General features: G+C 44.0%; 2 protein-coding genes across 5 annotated transcripts in view; one reads left to right on the top strand and one right to left on the bottom strand.

Moving 5' to 3' along the window:
* The window catches only part of AGO4 (argonaute 4, RISC catalytic component), a 45,532-nt gene extending 38,064 nt beyond the window's left edge, over positions 1–7,468 (bottom strand). The window contains exons 1-2 of one of the 3 annotated variants that reach the window (XM_021093286.1): positions 7,252–7,468; positions 483–648 (exon numbers count right to left, since the gene is read on the bottom strand). Coding sequence is in view for 2 of the 3 variants with exons in the window: in XM_021093284.1 (XP_020948943.1) it covers positions 483–715 (233 nt within the window). In the remaining variant the exon portion in view is untranslated. 3 annotated transcript variants of the gene reach the window in all.
* The window catches only part of CLSPN (claspin), a 61,746-nt gene continuing 54,241 nt past the window's right edge, over positions 6,897–14,401 (top strand). The window contains exon 1 of one of the 2 annotated variants that reach the window (XM_021095923.1): positions 6,897–7,674. The gene's annotated coding sequence lies outside the window, so the exon portion shown is untranslated. The remainder of the gene's footprint in view (positions 7,675–14,401) is intronic. The other variant, XM_021095924.1, reaches the window with a different exon arrangement.

The raw sequence follows: 14,401 nt of genomic DNA, 5'->3' as shown, positions 1-14,401 counted from the left end.
TTCTAGTAGTATTTTCCATATACGCCAATGTCTTCACCTATTTTTATAAATTTCTGCTGCCTTTCAATGAAAGAGTGACTTTTCTTCTTCATTCATTAAGTATTTACTTACTGATTGAACAACGATGTATCCAGCACTCTGCTAGAATCTGTGGAGGGTAATCTAGCACGAGACAGCAAACCTGCTATAAGAAACTTACCATCTGTTTATAATAACCTACAGGGGAAAAAAGAATGGATGTATGTACCTCCATAACTGATTCACTTTGCTGTACACCTGAAACTAACACAACGTTGTAAGTCAACTATATTCCAACAAAAGTTTTTTAAAAAGAACAAAAAAATCTTAGAAAAAAGAAACTTACCATCTCAGAGAAAAATAAAGCCTACATGTTAAAAATAATTTTGAGAACAATATGATTTGTAACAAATAAATTATATGTATTTAAATATATAGAGACGTCTACTCTTTGTAATCCTTACCTGTTGACTCTACGAGGCCGTTTTTCTGGTTTGATATCCACATCATAATGATACACATCTATTTTAGGAATCTGAACCTGAAAATGATTGGCTAACAGTCGAATTGGTTTTCCGACAGTTCCAAGGCCAGGACGACGAGGTGGCTGAAACAGGCTAGTTGGAGGTCCTAAAGAAGGTGAAAGACATTGGATGTGCTGTTTGGTCACGAAGGATGATATTCCTTTCATGATCATGACGACAGCTACAATTATTGAGATCTTATTGTTTACTGAACATACTCTAATGTAAAGTTTGGAATATCTTTTGACCTAAGAGCCTCTAGATTTCCAAGTATTTTTCCATGTCACTATTATTTTGAACATGGGAGATGTCAACATTAGATACAGTATGATGAACTCTGAGATAGAGTCTACTGTATAAAATCTTTTATCAGCATCAGTAGATCTATAGTTAACCTTACAAAATTATATTCATTAAAAAAAAAAAAAAACCATCTCTAAACTCGAGTCCATCACCAGGCTAGAGATGATCTATTAATCCTCCACAAATTAGCCTGAATTATTTTTTTTTCTTTTGGCCACTCCTGCTGCATATGGAAGTTCCCAGGCCAGGGATTGAAACCACACCACAGCGGTGACCTGGGCTGCTCCAGTGACAACACCAGGAGTACCACAAGGAAACTTCTGTAGCCTACATTATTTTGTTTGTACAGATTGTGGAAGATTAAACAGCAGCTGTATTTATCAATTTAATTGCTAAATTAGATTGTAATACAATACCGATCATGCTAGACTTTCTTGTTTATAACCTGATATTTAAAAAATCTGGACAGTCTGAGGAGTTCTCATCGTGGCACAGCGGAAACAAATCCGAGTAGGAATCATGAGGTTTCAGGTTCGATCCCTGGCCTCGCTCAGTGGGTTAAGGATCCGGTGTTGCCATGAGCTGTGGTGTAGGTCGCAGACACGGCTTGGATCCCACATTGCTGTGGCTTTGGCGTAGGCCGGCAGCAACAGCTCCAATTAAACCCCTAAGGTGGGAACCTCCTAAAAAGGTCAAAAGACAAAAAAAAAAAAAAAAAAATCTGGACAATCTGGTATTTCCTGATCATAAGGTCTAGTTTATTTCTTCAACAAACATTTATTCATTTATTCCATGTCTAATCTGTACTGTGGACTCAGGAAAAAGACAGAACCTCTGCCTTCAAGAACTTCCAGTCTAAGGAGTTCCCACTGTGGCACAACAGGATAGGTGGTGTCTTGGGAGCACTGGGATTCGGGTTCCATCCCCAGCAGGCACAGTGGGTTAAGGATCTGGTGTTGCCGAAGTTGTGGCTTAGATCTGATCCCTGGCCCGGGAGCTCCATATGCTGTGGGGTAACCAAAAATGGAAAAAAAAAAAAAAAAAAAAAAAAAAAAAGGAGCTTCTAGTCTAGACCAGTGGTTCTCAACCTCGAGGGAGCTTTTGTCCCCCAGTAAACATCTGCCCAATGTCCGAAGAACTTTTTGGTTGTCACAACTCCAGGGGCAGGGAGTGATACTGACATGGGGTGGGTAGGGGCTAGGGTTACAACTAAACATCCTCCAATGCACAGGACAGCCCCTGCAGCAAAGAAGTATTCAGTCCAAAGTATCAAATACTACTGAGGCTGAGAATCCTTCGTCTAGACAGTGCAGTCACTTCAAATTATTGCATTGATGATTCACAAGATATTCCATAAAGAGGATTCCATAAACTAAAGAAACTGCGTACTCTCTCCCCTTCTTAAAATTACAATACATATTATCATATTAAATTCTCTAACAAGTCATGTAATAAATAAACCCATTTAACTCATCATTTACCCAACTTATTTTTCCTCAGAACAAAGACACACACACACACACACACACACACACACACACACGAGCTCTCTCTCTCTCTGTTTTTAAAATCAAACATCTGATGTTCCTGTCATGGCTCAGCAGAAACGAATCTGATTAGCATCCATGAGGATGCAGGTTTGATCCATTGCCTCGCTCAGTGGGTTAAGGATTTGGCATTGCCATGAGCTGTGGTGTAGGTCTCAGACACAGCTCAGATCACACGTTACTGTGGCTGTGGCATAGGCCAGAGGCTATAGCTCTGATTGGATGCCTAGCCTGGGAATCTCTATATGCCATGATCAAGGCCCTAAAAAGACAAATAAAATAAAATAAAATAAAACATCCTATCAATATTCAGTAGATAAAGATTTAAGGAAATGCAAGCTGGGAATTATCTGTCTACAGAAAACCTTACTCCTTTTTGATGAAAATGTCAAATGGACACTGGCCTAAAAAATAAACATCCTTTCTGCTATGAACAGATGTTGAGTAAAGTGGGTTGTGACTACAAAGGAAAGTTACAACAAGTTCTCTTGTTGCAATGGTATTTCATCAAGAACAAATATGATTCACTGAGGAGAGAAAATTTTGAACCAAGAAGTTGTTCTGGCCCAACATCACTTAGGAAAATCAAAGCAAACACTTTAACGAAATTTGTGTTGACAGATCCCCACATTCTTTTTTTTTTTCTCACCACATTCTTAAAGTACTGAAAATCTTTTCATGTACTAAATTCATTGTTCATTCTTTCCCTAAGTTATACTCATCCTTCAAAACTCAAGTCAAGTGCCACCTCCTTAGAAAACCTTTCCAGAATCTCCCAGACTGGGGAATGCATCTTCTGGGTTCCCCAGACCCTCTGTGGAAGATGAGGGCAAGTACCTAGAAACAACTTGTTAAATTAATGCTTTCTCCACTGGACTGTATACTCTTATAAGAAATGGAGTTCCAGGATTTCCTGTCGTGGCTCAGTGGTTAACGAATCAAACTAGGAACCATGAAGTTGCGGGTTCGATTTCTGGCCTCGCTCAGCAGGTTAAGGATCCGGCGTTGTGGTGAGCTGTGGTGTAGGTTGCAGACGTGGCTCAGATCCCGAGTTGCTGTGCCTCTGGCTTAGGCCGGCGGCTACAGCTCTGATTCGGCCTGGGAACCTCTATATGCCGAGGGAGCGGCCCAAGAAATGGCAAAAAGACAAAAAGAAAAAAGAAAAAAGAAAAAGAAATGGAGTTCCAGTTCATTGTTACCTCAATACCTAATTCAAAGATGAGCACACTGTAGGAATTTAGTTTTTTTTTTTTTTTTTTTTTTTTTTTTTTTTTTTGGTCTTCTTAGGGCCTCACCCATGACATATGGAAGTTCCCAGGCTAGGGGCTGAATCAGAGCTGCATGTGCTGGCCTACGCCATAGCCACAGCCACAGCAGCACCAGATCGGAACCGTGTCTGCAACCTACACCATAGCTCATGGCAACACTGGATGCTCAACCCACTGAACAAAGCCAAGGACTGAACCTGCATCCTCATGGATACTAGTGAGGTTTGTTACTGCTGAGCCACAACAGGAACTCCACTTCCTTATGTTTCAATCCTGGTTTTATTACTTCAAACTGCATGACCTAGGGCCAATTTCTTAGCCAATCTGTGCCTCAGTTTCCTTATCTATTAAATGGAAAATGTATGATTATAATAGCATCTATATCATAAAGCTCTTGTGAGGATCTCATGATATGATGTACAGAAAAGGCTGAATACAGTGGCTCATAATGGTAAGCACTCAATAAATGTTAGCTATTATGATTTCACTTACATAAATGTTATATCAGTGCTCAAAGGTCTTCATATTGGAAGCAACTCCAAAATTTAGTGACAAAGTCAGAGAATCTTATCTTCCAAAAAGGTAAGGAGTATGACTCAACATAGATTGGATAAAGTCAGCTTAAAAGAGGAGGGCATTATCCTTACTTCACCACTCAGCCTTGAGACCTTGATAAAATCATGATAAGCTCTCTGAACTTTTTCTCATCTGTACAATGGGGCTAACACCTGCCTTGCCTTCCTCACAGAGGATCAAATGAGCTATCAGCTATGAAAGCACTTTCCAAACTATAAGGCACTGTGAAAATAAATGTTATCATTAATAGAGCAAAATACATGGTAATCTAATTAAATATATTTATTTCCAAGTTATGGTTGTCAGAAATCAAAATTGAATGAGGGACAGACAGCAATAGCAAGACTGAACATGCTTCAATGATTGTGCAAGAGTGGAGGGAACAGAGCACTAGATACAGGTGCTTTAACAAAGAAGCAGGAAAGCTTCTCTAGGTTCTTAGCCTGGATGAAATATCCCACAAGACCAGAAAATCCCTTTGCTCTGATTCCAGACTCATCAAGCAGCTTCTTGCTATGAACTGGGCTTCCAAGGTACTGTGACACCAAAAAAAGGAGTCTGCTAGACAGCAGACAAGAAAATATCTCAGTTAACAGAAAAGATCTATGCGACATTTTGGCTGACTCATTAATGTCTTATAAATATGGTTAGTGAGAATTAATTTTCCACAATCCAAGGTGAACTGATAAGCCCTCCAATCTGCAAAAGCTAAAATCAGCTCCCCCCGCACCAAGAGTCAGGGCAATCTTTCCCATGAATTTCATCTGTATACACAGTTACATAGTCTCTTTCAATATCAGCTCATAAATGCAACAGTTGAAGTCTCTTTCAATATCAGCTCATAAATGCAACAGTTGATTCAATTATGACTTACTAACAGGGAAGGGAGGGAAAAACCATTTGTTAAGTATCCATAATGCATTACTCTCTCCAACAAGATTTCTCATATACATTCTTATTTGATTCTCACAACAATCTTGCAGCACATAATTATTATTACCCTCATTTTATAGATGAGGAAATGAAAGTTCAAAGGAATTAAGTAATTTGCCCAAGGTTATACAACTATCAAATTACTAGACTGGATTTGAACAGAAGTCTGTCACATTCCTAAAGACCTGATCATGCCTTTAGCCGGGGGACATAGCTGAAATAGCCCAGTGTAATACTCACATTGAGGGTGATCAAATAATATTGTGACAAAACCAATTTATTTTTAAAAGGCATGTGAAATTTGATTATGAGGGCCTTTAAAAAATACTTTAAGTAGCAAATTAAGGTGGGGTTTCACCATTCAGCTATGTAAACAAGTTTTAAGTAAACAAACCTGCAAAGTTTCCAAGCTCAAATGGTAGACTGAATTTTCTACACACTATAAAAATGAAATGCTTTACAACAAAGTCCACTGTGTAGACAAGGTATAACGTTAAAAGTTAATTCTAACACAGCCCCTAAACCCTGCCCTACTTAGCCAAGACATTAGAAACTTGTTGGGGTTCCAAGTAAGAACACCAGATGCCAATCTGCAGGGTATTGGTTACAACCAGGAATGGTTCCCCCGCTTTGGGCAGAACTGGGGAGATAACCAGAGGCCATTCACAATGATGGGGAATTACAGTTTCCAAAGCACTTTCTCCTTCATTTGATCCTCACAACTACCCATAACCCAATTAGAAGACACTTGGGGCGTTAAAGCTTCTGCTGGAGCGCGCGCGCTGGCGAGTAACTCGGCCGTCACTAAGGCACTAGCACAGATCACTGGGTCTGTGACACAGACTCACAGACCGAGGCATAGGACTAGATTCCCCAAGATTTCAGGGCCTTTGAGAAAGGGTGGGCACTTTGCCCCTTGGCCTTCGGTGGTAATGAGAAGTGTTTAAGGGAAGTTCTCTTTCTTCTTTATCTGAGGGCTCTGAACTGCCTGCCAGTGCAAAGAAAAATAGGGGTGCGGCCTCAAGCCAAAAATACTCCTGGTAGTAGGTGGGGTAGTCCTTGCCGGTACAGGCCTCCACTGCGCACAGATCGTCCCTTCTGAGGCCCAAACTGGCCTCGCCTCCACCGCGGAGCACAGCTCTCTGAGGTTGGGTCAGGTCTCCCCTCTACCTGGGTACGCAGGTCACCTTCCTGGGCCTCCCTCTCTTAGACCTTAAGAACTGGCTCATCTCTCCTTGTTGGGGCGCGGTCCCCGCGCCCCCCCGCCCCGAGGCCCAGGTCAGCTCCCTCTGCCTTGTGCCATGGGGCACCAGTCCCCTTCCCCCAGGCCTAATGGCCCAACCCAGGTACGCGCGACTCGATGAGGGCCACAGGGAGCGGCCGGCCCTCCTGCCCACCCGTGCCGGGGTGCAGTCCCCGTCCCAGACCGAGCGCGCTCCTCACCGGGTCCCACTGCTTCCATGGCGGCGGCGGGGGCCGCCTCGCCCCGGTCCCCGGCGCCTCCCGCTCCGGGCCCCGCCGCCGCCGCCGCGTAACGCTTGATCTCCGGAATATTGGCGCTGGGGGGGCGCCGCGGAGACGCGGGCGCTGGGCAGGGGGCGGCGGCGGCGCCCGGCCGGGGGACAGGGACTCGGCTCCCACGGCTCTTCCGGCCTCAGCGGCAACAAAAACAATCCCCGCCGCCGCCGCTGCCAGCGGGAGCGGGAGCCGGGGCGCGCGCCCGCCAGGCGGGGAGGGGGCGCGGGTTGTGGGGCGCGCGCGGCCCGGGGTCCTGGCTCGCGGAGGAGGCGTGCGCGGCCCCGGACGCCGGGTCCACCCAGCCCGGCGGGGGGCAGGGGCAGGGTGGAGAGGGGGGCGGGCGCTTGCCCAGAGAGGGCAGCACCCCGAGGATGTGTCGAGTGCGCGCGCGCCCGCCTGCACTGTCCTGTGGCCCAGGGCGGCCTTCCTGGGCGAAGGGCCGTGGGGCCCTACACGCTACACTCCCAGAGCCTCCGCGAAAGATGGGGACCAGAACCCCGGATCCACAGACACAGCTCTCCACTTCTGTCGGTGGAAAGGGTCCCGAGATCTCCCACTTCAGACCTCTTCTTTCACCTCTGTCTTCTCTCTCTCCAGTGAGTGTCCCAGGACTGAAAACACCGGGGTCACCACAGACACAGCATTTTCCCTCCACTTCTTCATCCAAGACTGTACACTGAGGTGCCGGTCCTGACCCATGTAGCTGAAAGCACCACGGGAATGGACTATGATGAACGATGCATTCTCTTGCAGACGATGACGAGCACCTCTGCTCAGCAAGTCACTAGTCACTGAAAAGTCTTGCTTTCTCTGATGACTTGCGATCTCTGATGACGTCACCTTAGCAGCCAAGAGCCAAAGGAGCAAAACCCCACTCCAAGATGGCATGGTCAGCCCGGCAGAGCCAGCTGGGGTGTTTAGTTGGGACTTTAAATTGAAGAACATAGTCTTCAGAATGAGACAGATCTCTGTCCACCAGATAAAAAGGTACAATGCATATGCTGTACTCATTTGCTAGAGCTGCTATTACAAAAGTACCACAGACTGAGTGATTTTAAACAACAGAAGTTAATTTTCTTACAGTTATGGAGGCTAGACATCCCACATCAAGGGTTGGTTTCTCTAAGATTTCTCTCTTTTGCTTATAGATGGCCGTCTTCTCCCTGTGTTTTCACATGGCTTTCCTTCTGTGTCCAAATGTCCTCTTATAAGGACACCAGTATACTGGATTAAGGTTCAACTTACAGACTTCGATTTAATTAAATTACCTCCCTAAAGACCCTGTCTCCAAATACAGCAAGTTCTGAAATAATGGGGTGGGGGTTAGGATTTCAACATGTGAATTTTGAGGGGACACAATTCAGCCTATAACATGTGTAGTGAGATAGTCATTTGAACACTTTCCGTGTGCAGCCATAGAGCCAAGTAATTTCTGTATGATAAAAATTATTAAAAAAATATTAGGGGCACATTGTGGCCAGACACTGTCTTATGGGCTTCACATGTCATTTAATCTTCACAACCACCTATAAAGTAGATATTATTAAGAAAGTTATCAGTATGGATGAGGAGACTAAAACTTAGGGAAGCTAAGAAAGTCAGGCTCTGCATTGCATGATAGGACAGAAAAGCATGGAAAAATTTGAGTTCTAAATTCTGCATTCTAGGAGTTCCCATCTTGGCTCAGTGGTTAACGAACCCAACTAATAAGCATGAAATTGCAGGTTTGATCCCTGGCCTCGCTCAGTGGGTTAAGGGTCCAGCATTGCCATGAGCTATGGTGTAGGTCGCAGAAGTGGCTCAGATCCCGAGTTGCTGTGGCTGTGGCATAGGCCAGCAGCTGTAGCTCCGATTTGACTGCTAGCCTGGGAACCTCCACATGCCGTGGGTGCGGCCCTAAAAAGACAAAAAAATAAAAAATAAAAATAGATCCCGTGGCCAGTGTTAACGAATCCGACTAGAACCATGAGTGCGGTCGGTCCCTGCCTGCTCAGTGGTTAACGATCCGGCGTTGCTGTGAGCTGTGGTGTAGGTTGCAGACGCGGCTCGGATCCTGCGTTGCTGTGGCTCTGGCGTAGGCTGGTGGCTACAGCTCCGATTCAACCCCTAGCCTGGGAACCTCCATATGCTGCGGGAGCGGCCCAAGAAATAGCAACAACAACAACAACAACAACAACAAAAATAAATAAATAAATAAAATCCTGCATTCTATTCCTAGCTGATTCCAGCCTTGGCTGGCTATGGAATTGGGACTTTTAATCAAGTAACTGGTTCCAGTCTACTGATAACATACTCCAAGTTCTTTCCATAGTGCCATACTACTTCTCTGTTAAACCAAATATTTACTGGAAACAATGAAAGGGACAGAAAGTTTGAAGAAAAGGAAGTATTCACTAAATGAACAGACTGGTGGACAGTTTAGAGGATAAGAAAAACTAACTAAAGTTCAAGTTTTGAGTTAAACCTAGTAGCCACCTCCCTTCTCCACTCCAGGCTAAATTCCTCCCACAGTTTACTCAGTGCTGATGCCTTCTAATCTGGTTTGAGACTGACTTTCCCCCTCTCACTTCCTAACAAAATGTCCCTTATAATCTATTTGATGTGTTGAGCAGAGACCATAGCTTGTTTCCTGTACTGAAAATAGCCCCAGAAACCTGAGTATGACATGTTTTTATGCCGTAGTCAGGACTACAACGCCTTAATCCCTGTCTCTCACATTTGTCACTCTTGATCACTCTGATGATCTACAGTCTCCTTCCAAAACTCACTCCCACTAGGCACTCACACCCCCTTTCCGAGGGGGTGACTGAGCTCTCCCAAACCAAAGTTCTCTAGTGAATAAGCTCTCCTAAACTCAGCCTCTTCGGCAAGCCCTCCCTCCACTTCCTGCTGTGGCTAATAAGAAGCAGTGCCCCAGAATACCACTTCCCCCTCAGCTCTCTCTGATGGTGGCTGCTTTTCTCCTACGCCCCACAATCTACAAGACAGGGTGGAGGATGGGTAGAGAATTGGCAGTCTATTGGCCCCCATTGCACCAAACTTTGAATTCTCATTCTCATATTAAAACTACTAGCCATCTGGTCAGACTACCACTGGGCCTCCCTTGGTGTTATAATTAACTCAGCTCCTGGTCTTATGTCTCAGTTCAGCCTGGCTCCCACTATATTGTAAATCCTTGAGGGCAGACTTATGCCTTATTCAGGTATGCGGGTTTGTGTTTCTGTTGCATAACACCTTACCCAGCACCAAATACCTACTCAGAAATTTATGGAATGAACGAATCAATGTACAAGTTAGGTGTAAACTATGGGAGCTAGAAATGGTCCAGTGGAGGGGCCTATGGGAAAAACTCTGAGTGAACTAGCAACTTCTCCAGAGCACAGACTTTCCAATCAGGTGATGCCAAGTTCAAATCTCAGTTCCACAACATACTAGCTCTAAGTACCTGGAATAAGTCCCTTCACCTACAGCTCAAGGATGCTGTGAGGAGCATGCTAAACCATATAGGTACATGTTCCTGTGTCAGTGGCTCAGAGTAAGTGCCCAATAGTTAATTTTCTTCCTTCCTCCTTTCCCTCAGCTGAAAGCTGCTCCTCTACTGCTGTCTGGCTGTCTCTTGAGACAGTGAGCTCATGATCTTGGCTCAGTCCAAGAGAGTGGAGCAGAGTCATCAGGGACCAAGCATGTTTACACATTGTATGTCTGAGCCACCTGAGGACTGGGACTTGGCACAACCATCTGAGGATGACAGATGCTTGGTTATGAATGGAATTGGACTTACTCTGGTGTCAGTACTCTCCTGAGACCAGATTGTACCAGAGGGAGCCTTGCTAGTGGACATTGTGACAGATGGCAGAGGTCCAGCCACCCACGCTGCTTGTGACACTCCAACCTTTTCCTAGACTGCTGGTCTCTGTTGGTGTTTTGACTCCCCAATCTCTCCTCATATTGTCTTTCCACAAGTCTGGAGCTTAGAAGTCAAGGAGGAGCTTCTTGGCAGTCTGCCAATTAGACTAGAGGCTTTCACTCTTCTTTAGCTGGGGACCCCTTATTTAAACAAAAATCTTAAGTGGGAGCTGAAGTGGAGCCACTCTGGCTGAGGACAGGGACCTGCATTGCACACTACTGAACTAGACTAGCTTGCCAAGAGACACAGGGCATCCCAGTAGAATTTCTGCCCACTTGCTCCCACTCCATCAGCAGCCTTGCTCTTCTGCAGTTAAAATAATTGAGATATAGGAGTTCCCATGGTGGCTCAGCAGGTTAAGAACCCAACATAACCTCCATGAGGATGCAGGTTCAATCCCTGGCCTACCTCAGTGGGTTAAGGAGCCAGCGTTGCTGCAAGCTGTGGCATTGGTCAAAGATGGGACTTGGATCCAGTGCTTGGATCTGTTGGTGCTTGGATAGCTGTGGTATAGGCTGGAAGCTGCAGCTCCAATTCAACCCCTAGCCCAGGAACTTCCATTTGCCGTGGGTGCAGCTGTAAAAAAAAATAATAATAATAATCACAATAAAGATATAAGATTTCCCATTGTGGCTCAGCAGAAATGAATCTGACTAGTATCCATGAGGACACAGGTTTGGTCCCTGGCCTTTCTCAGTGAACTAAGGATCCGGCATTGTTGTGAGCTATGGTGTAGGTTGCAGACGAGGCTTGGATCTGGCATTGCTGTGGCTGTGGCATAGGCCAGCGGGAACAGCTCTGATTTGATCCCTAGCCTGGGAGCCCCCATATGCAGCAGGTGTGGTCCTAAAAAAAATAATAATAATTGAGATATATAATTCACATACTGTAAAATTCACCATTTTAAAGTGTAAAATTTAGTGGTTATTAGTATATTCACAGATTGTGGAATAATTACTACCATCTAATTCCAGAACATTTTCATCACCCTGGAAAGAAACCCTGTACCCGTTAGCAGTCACTCCCATGCCTTCCTACCCCCAGCCCCTGGCAATCACTAATTTACTTTCTATCTTTATGAATTTGCCTATTCTGGACATTTCATGTAATTGGAATCATACAATATGTGATCTTTTGTATCGTTTCTTTCATTTAGCATGTTTTCAAGGTTCATCCAAGCCATGACATCAGAACTTCATTGTTTTTATGGCTGAATAATATTCCATTGTATGTATTTTTTGTATGTATACACCATATTTTGTTTATCCATTCATTAGTCGATGGATATTTGAGTTATTTCACTTTTCGGCTGTGATAATGCAGCTGTGAACATTCAGGATATATGTCTTAAATTGTTTTGGTTATACTTAGGAATAGAATCGCTGGGTTATATGGTAACTCTATAGGGTTTTTTTTTAATTTTTAATTTTTAATTTTTTGACCACACTCATGTCATGTGAAAGTTCCTGTGCTAGAGATCAAACCTTCACTCTGGCAGTGACCAGAGCCATGGCAGTGAGAAAGCCGGGTCTTTAACCTGCTGAGCCACAGAAGAACTCCTGCTAATTCTATGTTTAACTTTTTGAGGAGCTGTTTTCCACAGTTGCTACATTATTTTATGTTCCCATCAGCAATGCATAAGGGTTCTAATTTCTCCACATTCTTGCCAACACTTATTTTCAGATTTAAAAAAATTTATAGCTGTCCTTATGGGTATGAAGTGGTATCTCATTGTGGATTTGGTTTGCATTTCACTAAGGACTAAATATGTTGAGCACCTATCTATTTATTTATTGACCATGCCCATGGCATGTGGCAGTTCCAGGGCCAGGGATCAAATTTATGCCAGAACAGTGACCTGAGCCACTGCATTGACAGTGCTGAATCCTTAACCCACTAAACCACCAGGGAACTCCTTGAGCATCTATTTATAGGCTTATTTATCTGTTGTATATCTTTGGAAAAATGTCTTTTTAAATCCTCTGCCCTTTAAAAAAAATGGGTTATTTATCATTTTTTTGTTGTTGTTCTTGAGTTATCAGAGTCATTTATACATCATAGATATTAAGTCCCTTATTGGATATATGGTTTGTAAAATTTTTCTCCCATAGTGTGGGATGTCATTTAACTTTCTTTATGGTGTCCTTTGAAACACAAATGTTTTCAGTTTAGAAGTTCAACTTTGATTGCTTGTGCTTTTTTATCATCATCTAGGAAACCTAATTCAAGGCCATGAAGATTTATATATAAGATATATATTTTTTCTGGCTATGCCCGTGGCATGTGGAAGTTCCTGGGCCAGGGATTGAACCCGAGCCACAGCAGTAAGCCAAGCCATAGCAGAGACAATGCCAAGTCCTTAACCACTAGGCAACCAGGGAACTCCTAAGTTGTTAAGTTTTATAGTTTTCGCTCTTACATTTATACTTCTTTTTTTTTTGAAGTTTTAAGATTTCTTATTGTTTTATTTTCACTGTACAGCATAGGGACCCAGTTACACATACATGTATACATAATTTTTTCCCCATTGTTGTGCTGCAAAGTAAGTATCTAGACATAGTTCTCAGTGCTACACAGCGGGATCTCATTGTAAATCAATTCCAAGAGCAATAGTTTGCATCCATTAACCCCAAGCTCCTGATCCCTCCCACTCCCTCCTCCTCCCCCTGGGCAACCACAAGTCTATTCTCCAATCCATGATTTTCTTTTCTGTGGAAAGGTTCATTTGTGCTATATATTAGGTATCAGATATGAGTGATATCATATGGTATTTGTCTTTCTCTTTCTGACTTATTTCACTTAGTATGAGAGTAGAGACTAGTTCCATCCACGTTGCTGCAAATGGCATCATGTCGTTCTTTTTTTTTTTTTTTTTTTTTTTTTGTCTTTTTGCTATTTCTTGGGACGCTCCCACGGCATATGGAGGTTCCCAGGCTAGGGGTCGAATCGGAGCTGTAGCCACTGGCCTACGCCAGGGCCACAGCAACTCGGGATCCGAGCCGCATCTGCAACCTACACCACAGCTCACGGCAACGCCGCCGGATCGTTAACCCACTGAGCAAGGGCAGGGACCGAATCCGCAACCTCATGGTTCCTAATCGGACTCGTTAACCACTGCGCCACGACGGGAACTCCATGTCGTTCTTTTTTATGGCTGAGTAGTATTTCATTGGGTATATATACCACATCTTCCTAATCCAATTGTCTGTCGATGGACATTTGGGTTGTTTCCATGTCTTGGCTATTGTGAATAGAGCTGCAATGAACATGTGGGTGCATGTGTCTTTTTTAAGGAAAGTTTTGTCTGGATATACACCCAGGAGTGGGATTGCTGGATCTTATGGTAGTTCTATGTATAGGTTTCTTTCTTTTTTTCTTTTTCTTTTCTTTCTTTTTTTTTTTTTTTTTTTTTTTTTTGGCTTTTTTGCCTTTTCTAGGGCCGCTTCCCATGGTACATGGAGGTTCCCAGGCTAGGAGTCCAATTGGAGCTGTAGCTGCAAGCCCACGCCATAGCCACAGCAATGCAGGATCCGAGCCATGTCTGTGACCTACACCACAGCTCACAGCAATGCCAGATCTTAACACACTGAGCAAGGCCAGGGATCAAACCCGCAACCTCATGGTTCCTAGTCGGATTTGATAACCACTGCACCATGACAGGAACTCCAATATGTATAGATTTCTAAGGTCCCTCCATACTGTTCTCCATAGTGTCTGTACCAGCTTACATTCCCACCAACAGTGCAGGAGTGTTCCCTTTTCTCCACACCCTCTCCAGCATTTATTTGTGGACTTATTAATGATGGC

Source organism: Sus scrofa, chromosome 6 (assembly GCF_000003025.6).
Source record: "Sus scrofa isolate TJ Tabasco breed Duroc chromosome 6, Sscrofa11.1, whole genome shotgun sequence".
Lineage (NCBI taxonomy): Eukaryota > Metazoa > Chordata > Mammalia > Artiodactyla > Suidae > Sus > Sus scrofa.
Note: the sequence above shows the minus strand (reverse complement) of the source record. Positions and strands in the feature narration are given on the sequence as shown.